Below are 26,603 nucleotides of genomic sequence, written 5' to 3' on the forward strand. Positions count from 1 at the left end.
GGCTCTAGCCTGGTATCACTACACCTCACTGTAGAGGCTCTAGCCTGGTATCACTACACCTCACTGTAGTAGAGGCTCTAGCCTGGTATCACTACACCTCACTGTAGTAGAGGCTCTAGCCTGGTATCACTACACCTCACTGTAGTAGAGGCTCTAGCCTGGTATCACTACACCTCACTGTAGTAGAGGCTCTAGCCTGGTATCACTACACCTCACAGTAGAGGCTCTAGCCTGGTATCACTACACCTCACTGTAGTAGAGGCTCTAGCCTGGTATCACTACACCTCACTGTAGTAGAGGCTCTAGCCTGGTATCACTACACCTCACTGTAGAGGCTCTAGCCTGGTATCACTACACCTCACTGTAGAGGCTCTAGCCTGGTATCACTACACCTCACTGTAGAGGCTCTAGCCTGGTATCACTACACCTCACTGTAGAGGCTCTAGCCTGGTATCACTACACCTCACTGTAGTAGAGGCTCTAGCCTGGTATCACTACACCTCACTGTAGAGGCTCTAGCCTGGTATCACTACACCTCACTGTAGAGGCTCTAGCCTGGTATCACTACACCTCACTGTAGTAGAGGCTCTAGCCTGGTATCACTACACCTCACTGTAGAGGCTCTAGCCTGGTATCAGTACACCTCACTGTAGTAGAGGCTCTAGCCTGGTATCACTACACCTCACTGCAGAGGCTCTAGCCTGGTATCACTACACCTCACAGTAGTAGAGGCTCTAGCCTGGTATCACTACACCTCACTGTAGTAGTGGCTCTCGCCTGGTATCACTACACCTCACTGTAGTAGAGGCTCTAGCCTGGTATCACTACACCTCACTGTAGTAGAGGCTCTAGCCTGGTATCACTACACCTCACTGTAGAGACTCTAGCCTGGTATCACTACACCTCACTGTAGAGGCTCTAGCCTGGTATCACTACACCTCACTGTAGTAGAGGCTCTAGCCTGGTATCACTACACCTCACTGTAGTAGAGGCTCTAGCCTGGTATCACTACACCTCACTGTAGAGGCTCTAGCCTGGTATCACTACACCTCACAGTAGAGGCTCTAGCCTGGTATCACTACACCTCACAGTAGAGGCTCTAGCCTGGTATCACTACACCTCACTGTAGAGGCTCTAGCCTGGTATCACTACACCTCACTGTAGAGGCTCTAGCCTGGTATCACTACACCTCACTGTAGAGGCTCTAGCCTGGTATCACTACACCTCACTGTAGTAGAGGCTCTAGCCTGGTATCACTACACCTCACTGTAGTAGAGGCTCTAGCCTGGTATCACTACACCTCACTGTAGTAGAGGCTCTAGCCTGGTATCACTACACCTCACAGTAGAGGCTCTAGCCTGGTATCACTACACCTCACTGTAGAGGCTCTAGCCTGGTATCACTACACCTCACTGTAGAGGCTCTAGCCTGGTATCACTACACCTCACTGTAGTAGAGGCTCTAGCCTGGTATCACTACACCTCACTGTAGTAGAGGCTCTAGCCTGGTATCACTACACCTCACTGTAGAGGCTCTAGCCTGGTATCACTACACCTCACTGTAGAGGCTCTAGCCTGGTATCACTACACCTCACTGTAGAGGCTCTAGCCTGGTATCACTACACCTCACTGTAGAGGCTCTAGCCTGGTATCACTACACCTCACTGTAGTAGAGGCTCTAGCCTGGTATCACTACACCTCACTGTAGTAGAGGCTCTAGCCTGGTATCACTACACCTCACTGTAGTAGAGGCTCTAGCCTGGTATCACTACACCTCACTGTAGTAGAGGCTCTAGCCTGGTATCACTACACCTCACTGTAGTAGAGGCTCTAGCCTGGTATCACTACACCTCACTGTAGTAGAGGCTCTAGCCTGGTATCACTACACCTCACTGTAGTAGAGGCTCTAGCCTGGTATCACTACACCTCACTGTAGAGGCTCTAGCCTGGTGTCACTACACCTCACTGTAGTAGAGGCTCTAGCCTGGTATCACTACACCTCACTGTAGAGGCTCTAGCCTGGTATCACTACACCTCACTGTAGAGGCTCTAGCCTGGTATCACTACACCTCACTGTAGTAGAGGCTCTAGCCTGGTATCACTACACCTCACTGTAGTAGAGGCTCTAGCCTGGTATCACTACACCTCACTGTAGTAGAGGCTCTAGCCTGGTATCACTACACCTCACTGTAGAGGCTCTAGCCTGGTATCACTACACCTCACTGTAGTAGAGGCTCTAGCCTGGTATCACTACACCTCACTGTAGTAGAGGCTCTAGCCTGGTATCACTACACCTCACTGTAGAGGCTCTAGCCTGGTATCACTACACCTCACTGTAGTAGAGGCTCTAGCCTGGTATCACTACACCTCACAGTAGAGGCTCTAGCCTGGTATCACTACACCTCACTGTAGAGGCTCTAGCCTGGTATCACTACACCTCACTGTAGAGGCTCTAGCCTGGTATCACTACACCTCACTGTAGAGGCTCTAGCCTGGTATCACTACACCTCACTGTAGTAGAGGCTCTAGCCTGGTATCACTACACCTCACTGTAGTAGAGGCTCTAGCCTGGTATCACTACACCTCACTGTAGTAGAGGCTCTAGCCTGGTATCACTACACCTCACTGTAGAGGCTCTAGCCTGGTATCACTACACCTCACTGTAGTAGAGGCTCTAGCCTGGTATCACTACACCTCACTGTAGAGGCTCTAGCCTGGTATCACTACACCTCACTGTAGAGGCTCTAGCCTGGTATCACTACACCTCACTGTAGTAGAGGCTCTAGCCTGGTATCACTACACCTCACAGTAGAGGCTCTAGCCTGGTATCACTACACCTCACTGTAGAGGCTCTAGCCTGGTATCACTACACCTCACTGTAGTAGAGGCTCTAGCCTGGTATCACTACACCTCACTGTAGAGGCTCTAGCCTGGTATCACTACACCTCACTGTAGTAGAGGCTCTAGCCTGGTATCAGTACACCTCACTGTAGTAGAGGCTCTAGCCTGGTATCACTACACCTCACTGTAGAGGCTCTAGCCTGGTATCACTACACCTCACTGTAGTAGAGGCTCTAGCCTGGTATCACTACACCTCACTGTAGAGGCTCTAGCCTGGTATCACTACACCTCACTGTAGAGGCTCTAGCCTGGTATCACTACACCTCACTGTAGAGGCTCTAGCCTGGTGTCACTACACCTCACAGTAGAGGCTCTAGCCTGGTATCACTACACCTCACTGTAGTAGAGGCTCTAGCCTGGTATCACTACACCTCACTGTAGAGGCTCTAGCCTGGTATCACTACACCTCACTGTAGTAGAGGCTCTAGCCTGGTATCAGTACACCTCACTGTAGAGGCTCTAGCCTGGTATCACTACACCTCACTGTAGTAGAGGCTCTAGCCTGGTATCACTACACCTCACTGTAGAGGCTCTAGCCTGGTATCACTACACCTCACTGTAGAGGCTCTAGCCTGGTATCACTACACCTCACTGTAGAGGCTCTAGCCTGGTATCACTACACCTCACTGTAGTAGAGGCTCTAGCCTGGTATCACTACACCTCACAGTAGAGGCTCTAGCCTGGTATCACTACACCTCACTGTAGAGGCTCTAGCCTGGTATCACTACACCTCACTGTAGTAGAGGCTCTAGCCTGGTATCACTACACCTCACTGTAGAGGCTCTAGCCTGGTATCACTACACCTCACTGTAGAGGCACTAGCCTGGTATCACTACACCTCACTGTAGAGGCTCTAGCCTGGTATCACTACACCTCACTGTAGAGGCTCTAGCCTGGTATCACTACACCTCACTGTAGAGGCTCTAGCCTGGTATCACTACACCTCACTGTAGTAGAGGCTCTAGCCTGGTATCACTACACCTCACTGTAGAGGCTCTAGCCTGGTATCACTACACCTCACTGTAGAGGCTCTAGCCTGGTATCACTACACCTCACTGTAGTAGAGGCTCTAGCCTGGTATCACTACACCTCACAGTAGAGGCTCTAGCCTGGTATCACTACACCTCACTGTAGAGGCTCTAGCCTGGTATCACTACACCTCACTGTAGAGGCTCTAGCCTGGTATCACTACACCTCACTGTAGTAGAGGCTCTAGCCTGGTATCACTACACCTCACTGTAGTAGAGGCTCTAGCCTGGTATCACTACACCTCACTGTAGAGGCTCTAGCCTGGTATCACTACACCTCACTGTAGTAGAGGCTCTAGCCTGGTATCACTACACCTCACTGTAGTAGAGGCTCTAGCCTGGTATCACTACACCTCACAGTAGAGGCTCTAGCCTGGTATCACTACACCTCACTGTAGAGGCTCTAGCCTGGTATCACTACACCTCACTGTAGAGGCTCTAGCCTGGTATCACTACACCTCACTGTAGTAGAGGCTCTAGCCTGGTATCAGTAGAGGCTAGCCTGGTATCACTACACCTCACTGTAGTAGAGGCTCTAGCCTGGTATCACTACACCTCACTGTAGTAGAGGCTCTAGCCTGGTATCACTACACCTCACTGTAGTAGAGGCTCTAGCCTGGTATCACTACACCTCACTGTAGAGGCTCTAGCCTGGTATCACTACACCTCACTGTAGTAGAGGCTCTAGCCTGGTATCACTACACCTCACTGTAGAGGCTCTAGCCTGGTATCACTACACCTCACTGTAGTAGAGGCTCTAGCCTGGTATCACTACACCTCACTGTAGAGGCTCTAGCCTGGTGTCACTACACCTCACTGTAGTAGAGGCTCTAGCCTGGTATCACTACACCTCACAGTAGAGGCTCTAGCCTGGTATCACTACACCTCACTGTAGTAGAGGCTCTAGCCTGGTATCACTACACCTCACTGTAGAGGCTCTAGCCTGGTATCACTACACCTCACTGTAGAGGCTCTAGCCTGGTATCACTACACCTCACAGTAGAGGCTCTAGCCTGTTATCACTACACCTCACTGTAGAGCTATTTATTGCCTATATTTATCACAACATATAATATAACCGGCATATAGACCCTCACCTGCACCTTTTGTTTGTTTATTTTTCTCTCATTTGTATATTCAGAGTTAATTATATTCTTGACACCATTTGTTTTTCTTCATTATTTGTATATTCAGATTTAGGGATGCCCCGATCGATCGGCCAGCGATCGGTATCGGCCGGTATTCAGTATAAATATGAGATTGGTGAATTCCGATAATAAGACATGCACGAAAAACATGATCCAATTCTCAGCGGAGTTCTCACTCGCTGACTTCTCTCTCTCTCGCACACAGCTGCAGCGCACTGCCCCTCCCCCTCCCAGACCCATGTCAACAAATGCTCCGGCAATAGTCTAGTGCAGGGGTCAGCAACCTTTTTGACATGGAGTGCCTGTTTGAAATATAGTTGTAACTAGTGTGCCTCAACAATATTCCATGCATCGTAATTTTTTTCTTCTCATAATCAGGTATTTTTAATGATAATTTTTACATTATTACATCATTATTGTTTTATTATTAATATTATTATGATGGTTGTATCAACCCTAAATCTGAGTTGGGGGGGGGGGGGGGATGCAATGCAGACAAACAGCTGCATACAGTGCGACCATTTCACTTACATTTGCCCATTCATTTTTGGACACATCACACACCATCGGTGTGTGTACTGTACGTGTGCTGTCATAGCTCCACCTACAGGCCTAATGGAGAACACCAGGAGAACACCAGGATGTAAATGTGAGGTATATCGTGTAAATACGTTTTGATTGATTGCAAGACTACACTGTAAAAAAAAAATAATAAGTTACCAGAACTTAAAAATATTGAGTTCAGTTACTGTGCATTAAGGTTTTCAGTTTTCAATCCATAATAAGTTAACAGAAAAATGTGTACACAACCACATTATTTCAACCTAATAAAACTATGTTTATTGTCATTGTTTTAAGAGCACAAGTTGACTTGGTAATACTCACATTTTGAGAAAAAAAAATGGCTTTTAACATGTGCAATGTTCAATGAAATAGAAAAATAAATAATAAAATGTGTTGATTAATCCCACTGGTCACAATGGTGACCGTAATAATGTTTTTGTTATAAGGCTCTGCAAATGTTACTGAATGATGTAGCAATGTATTTCCAGCTAAATTGAAATAATAAACAAATAAAGGGTCTCAATTAAATATGTGGTTGTAAAAATAACCTGTGGGAGGATTTCAACAAGATAAATGTAAAATATTTCACTATAATAATAATAAAAAAAAAGAAAAAAAATTATATATTTTTTAATGCTGCCCCCTGTGCCTATGCAGGCACGCGTGCCTAGGGTTGCCTACCCCTGGTCTAGTGCATGAGACCTCCATGAGCTAACGTTAGCTACCTAGCTAACGATACTGTTTAAACAAAATGACCCAGTCAACTATTCACTTTAGTTTAATACATGAGGCGTTGTCTAATGTTATCTAGCTGGCTAGCTACTGATAGCTCCTGATATCAACAAATGCTTCGGCAATAGTCGAGTGCATGAGACCTCCGTTAGCTAGGTAGCTAACGTTAGCTCATGTTAGCTCACTGTTTAAACGAAATTACCCAGTAAACTATTCACTTTAGTTTAATACATGAGGCGTTGTCTAACGTTATCTAGCCGGCTAGCAGTAGCTACAGATGGCTCCTGATATCAATGTCTTATAACATAATTGACATCATTCGTTTTTGCAGCTGTTGGCTAATTATCTATCGTGCTTCATAACTGAACACTGCGAACATCTTATAAGTTCAGTTCATAGGAAAATACTTTGACTATAATGGTCATAAGTAAATTAACTTAGATACTGTTATGCTTAACACCCAGTACTATTCACTTTACTTAATTTCTAAGATTAGATTAGATAATTTAGACCGGACTTTGAGAATGCCTGTGTTAGACCTACAGTATAATACTGCCAGCTGCTATAAGAAAACCAAAGACAATCGGTATCGGCAGTGTATCGGCCGATATGACTCATAGACGATCGGTGATCGGACCGGTATCGGTCAGACCACGTGAGCGGATCGGCGCGGCCGAGAAATCCGCTCTTCGCTCTTTAAAGCTTGGTCCGCTCCGCTAATCACTCATGTTGACCCCGCCCCCAAGTCGCTCTCCGCTCGCTCCCCGCTCACCTTGAATCGAGCGCTCCCCGCGCCAGATCGCTCGGCAGTTTTTTTTCTTCTTTTTTTGGAGCATGGTGTAAATGAGCTCAAACTACAACAGTCTACACCCCCTGGGCCCCTTAACAATTGTTTGTATTGAGCCGCATTGTAATTGTAGCCATTCTGCAATGTTAAATAACGTTGTTTATCCATTCACTATCTCTATTAAGCGATGATAGGCTAGCCGAGCCACAATGCTATGGTCGCTGCCATTAACGTTAGCATGTAAGCTAACGTCAACAACAATGGCGTCGATATACTTTTTCTAACTAGAGTGAGTGTGGGCGTCTCTACAGTGACAAAGCCTGAACGAACAGCCTATCACAGGTTCACCCTTCTCATTGGTTGAAAATGGCCTTCATGTTTGTACATCGCCATCTGTTGCTTTGGCATTGTACTGCATGTATATATTACATCAGTGTTAAACCACTGTGAGCGGCCTGGAGTGGATTGGAGCGGAGGAGAACTCTCGCTCAGGACGTCGCGCCGACTCATTTTAAAACCCACTCCTCGCTCACGTCAAAACCGGCCGCTCCGCGCCCCGCGCCGCTCACGCTCCGATCCGCTCACATGCACTGGTATCGGTGGCAAAAAACGTGATCGGGGCATCCCTATTCAGGTTCAATATTAATGTCTGTATTTATGTCTGTCTTCTGTTACCCTGCCCATACCTGTACCTCCCCTCCCCCCTCCCCCATGCTGCTATTATGCCTCAATGAAGGGGATTAATAAAGGAATATCTTATCTTATTGTATCTTATCTTATTTCTACCAGTTCTTAGTGTTTAGCATTGTTTTATTATTATTATTTGGCTATGATAATAATAATAATAATAATAAAAAAAAAACACATATAAAGCTCTGTGTATTTTTCTATATTTTTAGAGGGAAAAAATCCATGAGCGCTGCAAGACTATCTGTCCCAACAAGGACGATGTGGACGCGGTCTCCAGTGTCGCCAACAATCACGGTATGAATTATTAAAGCCATGCAGCAGCGTCCTCTCTGTCCCTGTGTCCTCTCCTAAAGACCCAGTCTGTGATCCAAGCCTAAACTAATGGATAAGCTCACCACTACGGCCACCAGGAACAGGAACGGAGATGTGCTTCTTTCCCTTCCGTCGTTGAGCTCTCGAGACGACTGACACGAGAGAGCGGCTCAATTTGATTGTATTTGAATTTGTAGTGAGTCAGAATCTGAACCAGAAAGGTCTTTATTGCCAAGTAGTTTTCACATACAAGGAATTAGCTTCGGTCATTTTTTGGTGCGACATTAACCCTTTCACTACCACACTACAGAAGGTTAACCCTTTTACTACCACACTACAGAAGGTTAACCCTTTCACTACCACACTACAGACGGTTAACGGACAGACAATAACGGACAGATAATAAAATAAAAAGGTGGAACAGCGCTGTACAATGTGGTCAAGTATATTAGGGCTGGGCAATTAATCGGAAAAAAATCGCGATCTCGATTCATAGACCTATGCAATCTCATTTCTAAATTATGACGATTTATTTTATATAAAAAAAAAAGTTAATAAAAATCTTTTATTTTTATTTACTTTTTACTTTACTTTTTTAAATGATGACGATTCCGACTTGAGTTATTTTGTATGTTACAAGAGACTTTTAAGTTTAAGTCAAGCACTTTCATATATGTTATGTTTAAGTCAAGCACTTTGTTATGTTGTCTGAAAGAGTGCAATAAATGATTTTATTGAAAAAAATCGATGCCATGTTTTTCCGACAGTTGCGCATTTAAAAACAATAACGTTAGCGTCACGCATGCAACGACCTGTTGAATGCAACTACAGTTCAATAGATTAAATTAGTTCTCAAATACATTATTTTATCTAAGTGTATAGTTAATTTATTTTTTAATTTTATTTTTCTGACATGGGGGCTCAACAATAAATGATAAATGACTATCAGAAATGTCAAGTTGCATGTTGTTATTCTAACCAGCTTAGTTCTGTTGCATTTCCAATTTATTTATTTAAATTATAAATGTATCAGGAATCGATAAGAGAATCAATAAAGAATCGGATCGATAAGCAAAATCGATAATGGAATCGTATCGATAAAATCGTATCAATTCCCATCCCTAGTTACCAGATTCACTGGTGAGGCTGGAAGCAGCTTGGATTATGCGTTTCGGACTATAACGTTGGATCAATAAATGCGATCAATATTTGGAATGGCGATCAGGAATTGGATTAATCTTTTTGCAGAACATCTGATCTGAGGTAAGGAATCTATGTTACCAGTTTTGGGTTAATCAGAGTTGTTTTTCACAGATTTCACAACATGTGTGTGGCGTTAGGCGCTGAGCGCGGCACGAATAAATTATTTTTCAGCCCGCTTTTGTATCGTGCATAAGAACACAAATACTCTCGATAATCTAGCGTTTATTTGAAAACGATTCTTAAATCTACCGGAAAATGACCGTGTTTTGTGTATTCCAGTAAATGGCTATTTTCGCGGAATTTCTCTGAAATTACTAGAACTCTCCGAAACTATACTCGTATTCAAAACGGTATAAAACGGAAATGTACTGATGAAAAAACAATCCGTTCCGTACATGTTAACTGCAAGCAAGTCATTGATAAGCGACGGGTGTATTAGACACATAGCCATAATTTAAGATATAGTTTATGCGTTGGCAAATGTGCTCGTCCTCCCATTGATTAACGTGGTGGCATCCAAGCGATAAATCGTCATATCCGGCTGGCAACCAATGTGTTAAGAATGATACAAGACGCTTATATTTGAAACACTTTGACATTAGGGCCGTTCTTTCAACCTACACGTGCACTTTCTTCAACCTCGAACCTAAATTCCTTAGCGACCCGTGTTACCAACGTAAACAAACTGCACAGCACGCACATGCGAGACACACGGCTATGAAACGACATATGGAACAAATAACGTATAGCGGAGGCTGAAATGAGACCAACGTGACTCACAAACTCACGACAGTACACATACAGACGCACAAAAAGCCAATACGCACACACAATCAGTCGAACTGGAACGTTTACCAAACATACACTCCCGGCATTCATAACTCGGACAATTATCCATACGAACGTCCCACATTCTAAGAAAAGATATCCGGACCCTCATACGTTCATGTTCCATACACTTAACCATAACATAACTTACTTACCCAAACAACGTGTTCCTGAGTCCACATTCACGCACGAATCCATACTCTCAAAACGTTAGAAAAACGCTCCGATACCCGAATCCACAATCATCCGATGTCTGGAAGTGGACCCATGGTCCATTCGACCTTAATAAACGGACGGCCACCGGTCCATAACCGCATTCTATAGAAGAATAAGTCTTTATTTGTCATGCAGATTAACACGCATGCGAGATGGGTGACCCACAGGAACACACTATAACATCGCGTGGTGCACAGTCTGTGACATCACAGTATTGAAAATCATACCGACGGGATTTCTAAATACCCTGGAATACCGTCATACCGCCCAAGCCTAACGTGAACATGCATCACGGATTAGGCCTTTTTAACACGGTCCGACCACATCACCTGTCCTCCTTGTGTCTGTGAAGTCATTTCTTCCTGATTCTAATGTCAGAAATCTATCATCAATTAGAAATCTATTACAATCTTTTTCATAGATTCTAATGACAGAAATCTATTCCAAATTTTCCGGGAGGTTTTAATATCAGTTTTATGCCCATTTTATGCCTATCTATAATTAGGCCAGTTTTATGCTCATTTTATGCCTAACTATAATTAGGCCAGTTTTATGCTCATTTTATGCCTAACTATAATTAGGCCAGTTTTATGCTCATTTTATGCCTATCTATAATTAGGCCAGTTTTATGCTCATTTTATGCCTAACTATAATTAGGCCAGTTTTATGCTCATTTTATGCCTAACTATAATTAGGCCAGTTTTATGCTCATTTTATGCCTATCTATAATTAGGCCAGTTTTATGCTCATTTTATGCCTAACTATAATTAGGCCAGTTTTATGCTCATTTTATGCCTATCTATAATTAGGCCAGTTTTATGCTCATTTTATGCCTATCTATAATTAGGCCAGTTTTATGCTCATTTTATGCCTATCTATAATTAGGCCAGTTTTATGCTCATTTTATGCCTAACTATAATTATGCCAGTTTTATGCTCATTTTATGCCTATCTATAATTAGGCCAGTGTTATGCTCATTTTATGCCTATCTATAATTATGCCAGTTTTATGCTCATTTTATGCCTATCTATAATTAGGCCAGTTTTATGCTCATTTTATGCCTATCTACAATTATGCAAATGTTATGCCTATCTATAATTATGCCAGTTTTATGCCCATCTCTATTCTGTGTCTCCATCACTGCTGTGAAGGACTTTGGTCTGCAATTCCTGTATGAAAGGTGCTCTACAAATGAAGTTTATTATTATTATAATGCTGTTACTGATTCGGTTCAACCAGAACTTTCTCTCCCTCACAGACAGGTCCAGAGCTGATTTGGAGCAGGTCCCTAAGGTACCAGTCCTCTCTACTTGTGTTGTAACAGTGTGACAGTCCAACTCCAATGTCGAGCTCCTCAACCTGCCCGGCACTCCCTGTTTTTGATTCCATTGCCCCCCCCCCCCCCCCCCCCGACCTGGCCCCAGAAAACCCGTCTCCATGGCAATAGCCTAGGGCTGCCGCGGTGACGTGAAATCTCACATGATTAATGAACTCATGAACACCGGTATTACCGGTAGGGTACCGCTCACATTTGAACCAATACCGGTAACGGTACAAGTTCCTGGAATTCGGTATCTGTACCCATCGGTACGTTTTTTCCCCTCTGTAATAACAAAATAAATATTAATTCAGTTGTGGAAAAATAAGTCCAACATTGTTATTTAGTTAGAACATTTTGTTATTTATTGTTGTAACGCACCACAAAATAAATCGCATGATCATGTATTGTGTTTTTTCAAATGTTTAAATATCAACATTATCTGGCCATCCTCAGTAAATACTATCAAACTCCTCTGACCTCGTCTGGTCTTTCCAAAGAGAGACGGGACAGTAATACGTATATATATTTGTGGAAAAGGCTCCCTCTTGTCTAGCATATTACATGTAAAGCTACTGAAATTTGGTACCGATTGATTTAGCGTGAATCAGAGTACTGTGTAGTACTGATGTAATGGACCTGTCTCAAAACCCTGCCCCTTTTCTTGATCCTCCAATCACAGCTGTCGCTTACCTCGGACAAACTTGGTTTGTCCGAGGTAAGCGACAGTTGTGATTGGAGGATCAAGAAAAGAGGGCAGGGTTTGAGACAGGTCCATTACCGGTGACGCCAGACATTTCACCAAATGATGCTCAATATCTGTAGAACTCTTACTTTGATCTATAGCGTTATGCATTGATCCACCTTTTTTCCGTTTTTCTCCCATCCCATTGATCCATCTTTTTCCGTTTTTCTCCCATCCCAATGTTAGTCGTTATGCCAATTCCCAATCCCCTACCTGGTCGTTGCGCACTCTGCCCCCTACCGTCGGTCCGGGAGGGCGGAGACTATCGCATGCTTCCTCCGACACATGTGTAGCCAATCAACCGCTTCTTTTCACCTGGCAGCGCGGACTCTCACTGGGAGAGTGTAACGTGTGGAAGGTCACACTACCTCTCCCAGATCCTTCCCTCGCTGTGCAGGCGCCCCGACCGAACTGTAGCAGTCGCTGTTTACAACGACCAGGACCCACCCTCGCCGGGTTTCCCACCCGCTAACACTGCCAATTGTGTTAGTATGGACGGTCGGCCAACCCGGAAGCACCACAGCCGGATTCGATCCCACTGTCTCTGTGGTGGTAGACAGACGCTTAGTCTGCTGCGCTACCCGGCCGCACCCGTCTCTCTGTTTTTAATCAATTTTCAATGACTAGTATCCATTTTTTGGACAGAGTTGACGTTGTGAAATTTGAAAATAAACCAACAGACAGTAATAACCTCTGTCAATTTTCCATCCGTTCATTGTAGCTGCAGTTGTTAGTGCATCGAGCAAACATACTGTTGCTGGTCTGGACTGGTCCTCTGAGCTCCTCTCCAGTCAAACATACTGTTGCTGTTCTGGACTGGTCCTCTGAGCTCCTCCAGTCAAACATACTGCTGCTGGTCTGGACTGGTCCTCTGAGCTCCTCTCCAGTCAAACATACTGTTGCTGTTCTGGACTGGTCCTCTGAGCTCCTCTCCAGTCAAACATACTGTTGCTGGTCTGGACTGGTCCTCTAAGCTCCTCTCCAGTCAAACATACTGCTGCTGGTCTGGACTGGTCCTCTGAGCTCCTCCAGTCAAACATACTGTTGCTGGTCTGGACTGGTCCTCTGAGCTTCTCTCCAGTCAAACATACTGTTGCTGGTCTGGACTGGTCCTCTGAGCTCCTCTCCAGTCAAACATACTGCTGCTGGTCTGGACTGGTCCTCTGAGCTCCTCTCCAGTCAAACATACTGTTGCTGGTCTGGACTGGTCCTCTGAGCTCCTCTCCAGTCAAACATACTGTTGCTGGTCTGGACTGGTCCTCTAAGCTCCTCTCCAGTCAAACATACTGTTGCTGGTCTGGACTGGTCCTCTGAGCTTCTCTCCAGTCAAACATACTGTTGCTGGTCTGGACTGGTCCTCTGAGCTCCTCTCCAGTCAAACATACTGCTGCTGGTCTGGACTGGTCCTCTGAGCTCCTCTCCAGTCAAACATACTGTTGCTGGTCTGGACTGGTCCTCTGAGCTTCTCTCCAGTCAAACATACTGCTGCTGGTCTGGACTGGTTCTCTGAGCTTCTCTCCAGTCAAACATACTGTTGCTGGTCTGGACTGGTCCTCTGAGCTCCTCTTCAGTCAAACATACTGCTGCTGGTCTGGACTGGTCCTCTGAGCTCCTCTCCAGTCAAACATACTGCTGCTGGTCTGGACTGGTCCTCTGAGCTCCTCTCCAGTCAAACATACTGTTGCTGTTCTGGACTGGTCCTCTGAGCTCCTCTCCAGTCAAACATACTGTTGCTGGTCTGGACTGGTCCTCTGAGCTCCTCTCCAGTCAAACATACTGTTGCTGGTCTGGACTGGTCCTCTAAGCTCCTCTCCAGTCAAACATACTGCTGCTGGTCTGGACTGGTCCTCTGAGCTCCTCCAGTCAAACATACTGTTGCTGGTCTGGACTGGTCCTCTGAGCTCCTCTCCAGTCAAACATACTGTTGCTGGTCTGGACTGGTCCTCTGAGCTCCTCTCCAGTCAAACATACTGCTGCTGGTCTGGACTGGTCCTCTGAGCTCCTCTCCAGTCAAACATACTGCTGCTGGTCTGGACTGGTTCTCTGAGCTCCTCTTCAGTCAAACATACTGCTGCTGGTCTGGACTGGTCCTCTGAGCTCCTCTCCAGTCAAACATACTGTTGCTGTTCTGGACTGGTCCTCTGAGCTCCTCTCCAGTCAAACATACTGCTGCTGGTCTGGACTGGATTTTCAGGACTCCTGACTCGACTTGAGCACTAATGACTCGGAATTGGACTCGAGCATTGACTGCATTCGGACTCTTGACTTGTTAATTGATAAATAGTTATTTATTTAAAAACATTTCTGTAATAGGCCCTAATCATTTGGCATACTATATTGATGGCTATATTAAGAACATAACATTATTTAATTTTGTGCAAGGGCAGACACGTGTGTTCCACCTACATGCGGATTCACGTCGATACCCTCATGTTCAGTTGTGCTATTGTGTCACAAGGTAAATAAACTCTCTTTTGAAATGGTGACCCACTGTGTCATTTATGTTTAATGTAGACCTCGTTTTATTTGTACGTCAGCTCTTTGACTGCCAGAGTGGAGTAGACTCAACCTTGATGACTTGGACTCGGACCTCGGGTGATGCGGACTGGACTCGGACTCGGGCTCTTCTTTGGTGACTCGGACTTGGACTCGAGATTTAGTGACTCGACTACAACACTGACTACGACATGTTAGAAAAAAAAGGCACGAGTGCAGTGCAGGTTGTAGTGACCTAGATTGTCTTTTACATTTTTATTATTATATTTTTTTTATGTGGCCGTTGTTCCCCTTTGAAATGCGTTTCCTGTTCATGACACAACTCACCTGTGATGTTTCCGGTGCGTCCCTCTTGCTACTCGTGGCCTTTTGCGTACAGGTGCATCTCAATCAATGAGAATATCGAGGAAATAAAGTTCATTTAATTCAATAGGTGAAAATCATATATTATGTAGATTCATTACGCACGGAGTGAAATATTTCAAGCCTTTATTTCTTTCAATTTGGATGATTATGGCTTACAGCTAATGAAAACCCCAAATTCAGTATCTGAGCATTTTCTTTATATTACATAAGACCAATAGAGATATATATATATATATATTAGTGCTGTCAGGCGATTAAAAAAAAGTATCTAATTAATTACAGGATTTGTAATTAATTAATCTCATTTTAATCGCATAACCATTTTAGGCCTGATATTTTATATTCTATAATCACATTTCAAATTGCATGTGTCCGGATGGCAGAATTCAGTACTGTATCTAGTACAACACCTTCTGTTTAATCACCTTCCCTTTATTCATTTGCTTAGATTTTTCAGGTCTGGTAAATTTTAGCATGGTGTTATTCACAGTAAAACATATATATATTTTTTTAATTGAATTGATATTCTCATTTGGTTTACTCAAGCCTAGTAACAGACACAGTATTTCTGACACTGGGAATACATTCCCTGAGATCCATAGATGTCCCTAGAATCAGATACCAAGAACATGCAAATGTACCATTAAAAAAAGTTTGTAAATGTTTATCCTACGTTCTTATGGAATGAATGAGATTTATAAAAAATATATATATATATATATAAATGTATTTTTAATCTTTTTTTCTATTATTATTTTTTGTATCCACTTTTTCTATTTTTTCTCCCATCCCAATTCCAATGTGCCAATTCTCCCCTCCCCTGTCTTGAACGTTGCTCGCATATGCCTCGCACAGGCCGGTTGTAGAGAGGATAGAAGCCTTGCATCACGTGTCCCCTCCGGTACACGAGGAGGCAGCCTGTCGCATCTTTTCTACTGCCAGCGCGGACTCTCATTCGGCGAGGTGTAACGTGTGGGAGGCTCACACTACCCCTGTCATTTCCTGTCTCTGCTGTGCAGGCGTCCCCCAACCGACCTGTAGGAGTCGCTGTCCACAACGTCCAGATTACCACCCATCGACCTCCACCCGCTACCTCTGCCAATTGAGATAGTATGACGGCTGGCCCAAGCCGGAGGCAACGCCGACAGCCGGAGTTGAACCCGGTGTCTCTTGCATTGATGACGAGCGCAATGTCCGCTGCGCCACCCAGCCGCCACTTTTTATTATTATTTTTGAGTTAATTTTCATAACGTGATAATTTTTTTATTTCATCTAATTAACGCAATGAACTCACAGCCCTAATATATATATATATATATATATATATATATATATATATATATATATATATATATATATATATATATATTATATATTACAGTCGGCCTACTGAAAAGTATAATGCACTCAATACTTGGTCAGGGCTCCTTTTGCATGAATCAATGCGATGTGGCACGGAGGCAGCCAATATATTTCCTCAATATTCTAACTTATTGAGACGCACCTGTGTGTGTATATATATATATATGCATCTCTTTGGTTGTGTCTCTCGGGTTAACACTCACCACCTGTGCTCTGAACGCCAGATCTTTCTGAGGCCAGACTTTGGCCTCGATGACCCAGCGACCTTCAACGCTGTGCTGCCCTGGTCTCACTTCAACAGCGGGGCTGGCAGGAGCACCAGAGACATGGCCTCCTCCAGGCTGCTGCAGGAGAAGGTGAGATCCCGGCTAAACACTGGCCCTTTACACTAGGGCTGACCTTCGAATCTCTCTTTGGCATTCGAAGCTTCGGGGCCGAGATTCGATTTTAATTTGAAGCTTCGAGATAATTTTTTTTTTTATTATAAATTATTATTATTATTCTTTTTTTTTTTAATGTTGTGGGACTTGTACAGCACTTTGGTCAACTTTGTTGTTTTTAAATGGGCTCTATAAATAAAGTGGATTGGATTAATTAATTAAATTAATAATGAGTCGGGAGCTGCGCTGCCTGGGCGGCTGCTCTCCGTTACACAGCCAACGACATTACATTACATAATTATGTTGCAACCTTCGTCTACAAAGCAAAAATTATTAGTGCCGTCAGGCGATTAAAAAAATGTATCTAATTAATTACAGCATTTGTAATTAATTCATCTAATTAATCGCATTTTAATCGCATAACCATTTTAGGCCTGATATTCTATAATCATATTTCAAATGGCATGTGTCCGGATGGCAGAATTCAGTACTGTATCTACAAAACCTTCTGTTTAATCATCTTCCATTTATTCATTTGCTCAGGTCTGGTCAATTTTAGCATGGTGTTATTCACAGTCAAAGATTTTTTTTTTTTTATTGATATTCTCATTTGGTTCATTACAATTGACTCAAGCCTAGTAACAGACACAGTATTTCTGACACTGGGAATACATTCCCTGAGATCCATAGATGTCCCTAGAATCAGATACCAAGAACATGCAAATGTGTATTCTACGTTATTATGGAATGAATGAGATAAAAAAAAAAACATTTAAAGATAAAAAAAATAAAAATAATAATCATTTTTAGTTAATTTTCATAACGTGATAATTTGCTGTGTAATTAATTAATCTAATTAACGTGATAAACTGACAGCTCTAAAAATTATATAAATATTTATATGTAGTTAATATAGACAAAGGCAGAATTCGACTTAATTAAGCATGTTTTATTAAGACATGTTTGTATATGGGTCGGGACACCGACTGGGTGTCTTATCAAACACAGGTCAAACTAAAAAATACTATAGAGAATTGTCAGTGCTGTAAAGTTTAAACCTTTTTAAATCTTAGACAAACGAAACACTTTGCTTTTATGAACTATTGTAAGCCGTCATTTGAGGCTTTATAAAAGCGGCAAGTTGTATTCAACACAGAGAGGAGTTAATGAGGAATCTCCATGTGCTTGTTGTAGTTAACAAAGAGAGGCGGAGTTAATGAGGCGTGTGACGTCTGTTGCATTGGAGGCGCGAGATTTTGCAGGTAAAAAAAAAATATATATATATATTAGAGGTGGGCATAGATTAATTTTTTTAATCTAGATTAATCTATCTGCAATCCTGGAGTTAATATAGATTAAAATCGCTTAAAAAAATATCTGGCATCAAGGCATTCAAAATATGTGTGTTCTACCCAAATAATGACCAGAGGAGGAGATTTATCCTCCTCTTCATCTGAGGAGTCACTAGCTGTTCTATCTCCTTGTTCAACAGCATGAACATGTCTCTTCTTTTTGTAATTTCCAGTGTTTCTTTTAAAACCAGACTTATCGTAATTTTCTGTGCCCTTTCCATTGTTACACTGATATTGACAGCTCTCTCCAGTGTCAAATCACTCTCTGTCAGTAGTTTCTTCTGTGCACCTTCATTTCTTAATCCACACACAAGCCTGTCTCTCAATGTGTCTTTTAGTGAATCTCTAAATTCACAATGCTGCTGACTGGTTGCTCACACACAGACTGCTGCAGAAGCAGGTTTCTCAACAAATTCAGTGCAAGCTCAGTGTAACAGTTCCATTGCTCCACATTGTCATCAAACGGTCCAATATTTCCAATAACCCAAGCCATTTCTGTTGTAAACTCTCACGATAGTCCAGTCGATCCTTCCTTTAGTGTGTAAAGTGGATTTCCTCCTCTTGTAGATGTTTCCAAGTGCCGGGCAGCGACATGACCTAACATGCTAACTCGCTAAGCTAACATGGTAAACAAAGCTCCCGACTGACTTCTTCTTTCTTGCATTGCGCAGATTCAGACGTCCTCATCGCCGAATTGTGTTATATATCCTGAGGACTTCTTAACCTCACCTGTATAACGATGATTACCGGACCACTACTTTAGTTTGACACATTATTCTGACTACAGCTCAGGTACATACTTGTGCAATCACTTCCGGGTACCACAGCGTCACGCTGGGAACTACGGCAAGTATTTAAGGACAATACATCACACTAATGTATGGCTCCCAGACCCAACTTTGAGAAATAGATTAACGGCGTCAATTGTATTATCGCGCGATAATAGTCTCGCGTTAACGCAGCACGTTAACGGCCCAGCTCTAATATATATATATATATTCAAATTTTATTTTCCCATTTGAATTCCGTGCTCATCGAACAAAGCTTCGAAGTATTTAAGACGGCCCTACTTTACACTGAGGAGGAGCCTGGCTAAACACTGGTCCTTTACACTGAGGGGCCTGGCTAAACACTGGCCCTTTACACTGAGGGGCCTGGCTAAACACTGGCCCTTTACACTGAGGATGAGCCTGGCTAAACACTGGCCCTTTACACTGAGGGGGAGCCTGGCTAAACACTGGCCCTTTACACTGAGGGGCCTGGCTAAACACTGGCCCTTTACACTGAGGATGAGCCTGGCTAAACACTGGCCCTTTACACTGAGGGGGAGCCTGGCTAAACACTGGCCCTTTACACTGAGGGGCCTGGCTAAACACTGGTCCTTTACACTGAGGAGGAGCCTGGCTAAACACTGGTCCTTTACACTGAGGGGGAGCCTGGCTAAACACTGGCCCTTTACACTGAGGGGCCTGGCTAAACACTGGCCCTTTACACTGAGGATGAGCCTGGCTAAACACTGGCCCTTTACACTGAGGGGGAGCCTGGCTAAACACTGGCCCTTTACACTGAGGAGCCTGGCTAAACACTGGTCCTTTACACTGAGGAGGAGCCTGGCTAAACACTGGTCCTTTACACTGAGGGGCCTGGCTAAACACTGGCCCTTTACACTGAGGGGCCTGGCTAAACACTGGCCCTTTACACTGAGGAGGAGCCTGGCTAAACACTGGTCCTTTACACTGAGGGGGAGCCTGGCTAAACACTGGCCCTTTACACTGAGGGGGAGCCTGGCTAAACACTGGCCCTTTACACTGAGGAGGAGCCTGGCTAAACACTGGTCCTTTACACTGAGGGGCCTGGCTAAACACTGGCCCTTTACACTGAGGGGGAGCCTGGCTAAACACTGGCCCTTTACACTGAGGGGGAGCCTGGCTAAACACTGGCCCTTTACACTGAGGGGCCTGGCTAAACACTGGTCCTTTACACTGAGGGGCCTGGCTAAACACTGGTCCTTTACACTGAGGATGAGCCTGGCTAAACACTGGCCCTTTACACTGAGGCGCCTGGCTAAACACTGGTCCTTTACACTGAGGATGAGCCTGGCTAAACACTGGCCCTTTACACTGAGGCGCCTGGCTAAACACTGGTCCTTTACACTGAGGAGCCTGGCTAAACACTGGCCCTTTACACTGAGGAGCCTGGCTAAACACTGGTCCTTTACACTGAGGAGCCTGGCTAAACACTGGCCCTTTACACTGAGGAGCCTGGCTAAACACTGGTCCTTTACACTGAGGAGCCTGGCTAAACACTGGCCCTTTACACTGAGGAGGAGCCTGGCTAAACACTGGTCCTTTACACTGAGGGGCCTGGCTAAACACTGGCCCTTTACACTGAGGAGGAGCCTGGCTAAACACTGGTCCTTTACACTGAGGGGCCTGGCTAAACACTGGCCCTTTACACTGAGGAGGAGCCTGGCTAAACACTGGTCCTTTACACTGAGGGGCCTGGCTAAACACTGGCCCTTTACACTGAGGAGGAGCCTGGCTAAACACTGGTCCTTTACACTGAGGGGCCTGGCTAAACACTGGCCCTTTACACTGAGGGGGAGCCTGGCTAAACACTGGCCCTTTACACTGAGGAGGAGCCTGGCTAAACACTGGCCCTTTACACTGAGGAGGAGCCTGGCTAAACACTGGCCCTTTACACTGAGGGGGAGCCTGGCTAAACACTGGTCCTTACTATCTATCTCTCTCTCTCCCCCCCCCCCCCCCCCCCCAGCTGAGTCACTACCTGGACGTGGTGGAGGTGAGCATCGCCCGGCAGATCTCCCTCCGCTCCGACGCCTTCTTCCAGGCCATGTCCTCCCAGCACGAGCTGCAGGACCGCCTGGAGGAGACGCAGCGCGCCGTGGCCCTGCTGCGGGAACGCACCGCCGCCATCGACCGCGTCGTCTGCCGCGGGCCCCTGCGGGCGCTGCGCGCCGGCCTGACGCGCGGCAACTGCGTGGCGCTGCGCGGCAAGCTGAAGCTGATGGCCGCCGTGCACCAGACGCAGCCCACCGTGCAGCTGCTGCTCGCCACCTCGGAGTTCGTGGGGGCGCTGGAGCTCATCGCCACCACCAAGGAGGTGCTGCAGCAGGAGCTACAGGGCATCCACAGCTTCAGGTGAGGGGGGAGGAGCTACAGGTGAGGGGGCAGGAGCTACAGGGCATCCACGGCTTCAGGTGAGGGGGGAGGAGCTACAGGGCATCCACAGCTTCAGGTGAGGGGGGGGGAGCTACAGGTGAGGGGGGAGGAGCTACAGGGCATCCATGGCTTCAGGTGAGGGGGAGGAGCTACAGGTGAGGGGGGAGGAGCTACAGGGCATCCACGGCTTCAGGTGAGGGGGAGGAGCTACAGGGCATCCACGGCTTCAGGTGAGGGGGGAGGAGCTACAGGTGAGGGGGAGGAGCTACAGGGTATCCACAGCTTCAGGTGAGGGGGGAGGAGCTACAGGGTATCCACAGCTTCAGGTGAGGGGGGAGGAGCTACAGGTGAGGAGGAGCTACAGGTGAGGAGGGAGGAGCTACAAGGCATCCACAGCTTCATGTGAGGGGGGGAGGAGCTACAGGTGAGGATGAGGGAGGAGCTACAGGTGAGGAGGGAGGAGCAGGAGGAGGCTGGGTAATCTGTGACTAGTGCTTAATCTGTGACTAGGGCCGGGGCGGCTACGTGGCGTAGTGGGCAAGGCACTCGCCACGAAATGCTGGAGACGCTGGGCTCGTCAGTTCGAGCCCAGCGCTCCACATTTGCTTTCAGTTTAGCTGGTCGTCCGTACTAATACACATTGGCCGTATTAGGGGGTGGGAAACTGAAGGGTGGGGATCGGGCGTTGTGGACAGCGACTCCTACAGGTCGGTTGGTGCGCCTGCGCAGTGGAATCAGGAAGTGTCGGGGGCAGCGTGAGCCTCCCACGCGTTACTCCTCGCCACTGAGAGATCGAGCTGCGCAGGTGAAAAGATGCGACTGCTGTTACCTCAAGTCCCGGAGGGGACTTGTGCTATGTATGACTTAGTCCACATTGCAGCCGGCTTGTGGGAGGCAAGAAACAGCGTCCGTGACAGGGGAGGGTTGAATTGGATGATACGAAATTGGGATGGGAGAAAATATAGAAAATGGGAGAAAAAGTGGATAAAAAAAAAAAGAAATCTGTGACTAGGGCTTAATCTGTGATTAGGGCTTAAAGGCCAATTTGCAGGTTGTATTTTTGTTCAATAAACAATGTGACTAGGGCAACGGTGACTTTCATGAAGAGGGAAAATTCGAAATTGACCCAGTTTTAGCGTTTTTATCAAACATTTTGTCGACCAAACCACAACCAATCCACAACCTCACGCACATGCATATTTTAATACACGGTTCTTAACGTGCGTGTGTCATCTTAATGATGACGTCACACCAGGTACAGGGCAGCAGGGGGCTCTGAGAGTCACAGGGCAGACCAGTGGCAGGAAGCAGAGAGCCTTGCTACTACTAGCCGAGGAGCTAGTCTCTGTTTCACCTAACACTATTGCTCTGTGATCATAGCCATTCATCTCTAAAGCTAACCACTATTTGTAAAATCCACAACCACGTTACCATATTTGTAATAATGTAAATCATTGTGTCGTTGTACATATTGTGTATATAACGTTAGTAGCTAAGTTAGCTAACGTAGCTTAGCTTAGCTTGGTAGCCAGAATTCTCTAAACTCCTAACAATGCCTGTTTAAAATGGTTCTCTCCTCTTTGTATACCTTTGTCCTCACAAGTATTCTGCCAGGAACTTATGGACACAACAATAGTAGTAGTTATAAGGTGTTTGAGCTTGTAACGTTTAGAGCTGCCGCGGTATTGATGTTTTCCTTACCGCACACATTTGCGAAATATTTCCTACCGCTGCGGTTATTAGCACACACACACACACACACAAAAAAAAAGTTTGAATGCATTTTTTTTTGTAGTCTACTCTTTATAGCATATAGCCTGCCTCTAGTCTAAATGTCTATCTTTAGAAGATGACTTTGCAGCATGAATATTGTTTGGGATTCGGCAAGCACGCATTCGTTAAAAGTGAAACACGGATTCGAAGTATCCCCTCTGTGTCGCGACCCTTTCTTCTTATTATTATTATAACGTTACTACTTATGATTACAAAGGCATTCGTTTTGTGGCATTACGTTATATAGTTACACATTCGTATTTACCGGACCATAGCAAGGCAAGCGTTACTCAATTCATATCTCAGTTCCTTTCTTTGCTCAGAGCGTGCAGAGTTGTACCCATTCTGCGGTCTGTTAATAAAGTTTTCAATCAGACAAGTGTATAGAACGAAGGGCTTTTATTATAACATTTCGTTGCAGTAAAATCATTATGCCTCGTTCCCTGAGGAGCGACGGTACGTCGGTAATCCACTCCGGTCTCCGGTGGGAGCTAACGTATATTAGCCGTGTTGTGACTGAGCTCTGATCAATGGCTGAGATTCAGGAAGTAAAAGCACTGCAAGACGATCCATCGTGTGACGCGTCTCTCTTCTGACCAATCAGTGGTCTGCAATGTTTCACATGACTTTTCTGGTACCCAATAGGGTCGCTTGGAACCTCGATAGAGGAGTAGGGTATATCTGCAGAGCCGCAAGCCCAACGAGAGAAGGGTGCTTTATTATTATAAAAAAAAAAAACAGCGGTGACGCGGTATTCAGCCTACTCTTGCGGTGGGCGTGATGTAACAGCGATACCGCGGTAATGCGGTAATCGCGGCAGCTCTAGTAACGTTAGTTAGCTCATAGCTATCATGGTAGCCCGTTTCGTGACTGATGCACCGAGTGCAGCTAAAGGGGCTACTATCGTATCAACATGCCGGGACGTGTAGCTTGCTAGCCGGCATGATGCGTGTGCAGTGCTTTGCCCCACAGGTCTGAGAAGAGGACCTGCACATTTTACTCGTTCCCCAAACTCTTTTGCATGGCCCTATTTAAAATGGTTCACGACAGTAGACATAATGCTAACGTTAGCGGGGTAACGTTAGCCAGAGCCATATAGCCAGTAGTACTATGACCCGGACGGGCATACGGCATAAATTGCCTCGCGTGACGTCACGGCCCTGCTAGCGTAATGTAAATGTAGCGTCTGATAAGCTTTTTGATTCGCTCCGTGCATGTTATTCGTGCGTGGACCTTTTTAACCCTTTCTGAGTGGCATTTCCGGCGTCAAATGGAAAAAAATGTATAATGAAATTAGATACCAATGATGTAAACTACCCATAATTGAAGAGTAGGGTTTAACCTGCAAGTTGGCCTTTAATCTGTGACTGTATCAAAAATGTCATTGATCTGTAACTAATGACAAATTACTTGTAAATGATGAGAGACCATAACATCTGCTTATATTCTCTGTCTCTCTCTCTCTCTCTCTCTCTCTCTCTCGCTCGCTCTTCCCTTCCCCCCTCTCTCTCTTCCCCCCCTCGCTCTCTTCCCCCCCTCTCTCTCTTCCCCCCCCCCTCTCTCTTCCCCCCCCCGGCCCCCTCTTCTTTCCTGCCCCACCAGACATCTGGGCTCCCAGTTGTGTGAGTTGGAGAAGCTGATAGACAAGATGATGGAGGAGGACTTCAGCATGTACGCCAGGAGCGACCTGTGCCGCAGTCTGAGGGACGAGCCCCAGGTCATAGAGAAGGTCTGGACCACTAGACTGTCACTCAGGTCCTGGAGAAGGTCCACTAGATACTCACTACTGTCACTCAGGTCCTGGAGAAGGTCCACTAGATACTCACTACTGTCACTCAGGTCCTGGAGAAGGTCCACTAGATACTTACTACTGTCACTCAGGTCATAGAGAAGGTCCACTAGATACTCACTACTGTCACTCAGGTCCTGGAGAAGGTCCACTAGATACTCACTACTGTCACTCAGGTCCTGGAGAAGGTCTGGACCACTAGACTGTCACTCAGGTCCTGGAGAAGGTCCACTAGATACTCACTACTGTCACTCAGGTCATAGAGAAGGTCCACTAGATACTCACTACTGTCACTCAGGTCCTGGAGAAGGTCCACTAGATACTCACTACTGTCACTCAGGTCCTGGAGAAGGTCCACTAGATACTTACTACTGTCACTCAGGTCCTGGAGAAGGTCCACTAGATACTCACTACTGTCACTCAGGTCCTGGAGAAGGTCCACTAGATACTCACTACTGTCACTCAGGTCCTGGAGAAGGTCCACTAGATACTCACTACTGTCACTCAGGTCCTGGAGAAGGTCCACTAGATACTCACTACTGTCACTCAGGTCCTGGAGAAGGTCCACTAGATACTTACTACTGTCACTCAGGTCCTGGAGAAGGTCCACTAGATACTCACTACTGTCACTCAGGTCATAGAGAAGGTCCACTAGATACTTACTACTGTCACTCAGGTCATAGAGAAGGTCCACTAGATACTCACTACTGTCACTCAGGTCCTGGAGAAGGTCCACTAGATACTCACTACTGTCACTCAGGTCATAGAGAAGGTCCACTAGATACTCACTACTGTCACTCAGGTCATAGAGAAGGTCCACTAGATACTCACTACTGTCACTCAGGTCATAGAGAAGGTCCACTAGATACTTACTACTGTCACTCAGGTCCTGGAGAAGGTCCACTAGATACTCACTACTGTCACTCAGGTCCTGGAGAAGGTCCACTAGATACTCACTACTGTCACTCAGGTCCTGGAGAAGGTCCACTAGATACTCACTACTGTCACTCAGGTCCTGGAGAAGGTCCACTAGATACTCACTACTGTCACTCAGGTCCTGGAGAAGGTCCACTAGATACTCACTACTGTCACTCAGGTCATAGAGAAGGTCCACTAGATACTCACTACTGTCACTCAGGTCATAGAGAAGGTCCACTAGATACTTACTACTGTCACTCAGGTCATAGAGAAGGTCCACTAGATACTCACTACTGTCACTCAGGTCATAGAGAAGGTCCACTAGATACTCACTACTGTCACTCAGGTCATAGAGAAGGTCCACTAGATACTCACTACTGTCACTCAGGTCCTGGAGAAGGTCCACTAGATACTCACTACTGTCACTCAGGTCATAGAGAAGGTCCACTAGATACTTACTACTGTCACTCAGGTCCTGGAGAAGGTCCACTAGATACTCACTACTGTCACTCAG

At 45.5% G+C, this 26,603-nt stretch overlaps 1 protein-coding gene across 1 annotated transcript in view; it reads left to right on the forward strand.

The window, feature by feature from the left end:
- vps54 (VPS54 subunit of GARP complex) overlaps positions 1 to 26,603 on the forward strand; it is a gene marked incomplete at its 3' end in the record, with an annotated part of 139,366 nt that overhangs the window by 31,185 nt on the left and 81,578 nt on the right. The window contains exons 4-8 of the mRNA XM_084319448.1: positions 8,059 to 8,143; positions 11,667 to 11,701; positions 16,920 to 17,051; positions 21,203 to 21,588; positions 24,985 to 25,111. Of these exons, the coding sequence (XP_084175574.1) occupies positions 8,059 to 8,143; positions 11,667 to 11,701; positions 16,920 to 17,051; positions 21,203 to 21,588; positions 24,985 to 25,111 (765 nt within the window). The remainder of the gene's footprint in view (positions 1 to 8,058; positions 8,144 to 11,666; positions 11,702 to 16,919; positions 17,052 to 21,202; positions 21,589 to 24,984; positions 25,112 to 26,603) is intronic.

The sequence above is a fragment of the Notolepis coatsorum genome, assembly GCF_963971535.1.
Source record: "Notolepis coatsorum genome assembly, chromosome: 7".
Classification (NCBI taxonomy): domain Eukaryota; kingdom Metazoa; phylum Chordata; class Actinopteri; order Aulopiformes; family Paralepididae; genus Notolepis; species Notolepis coatsorum.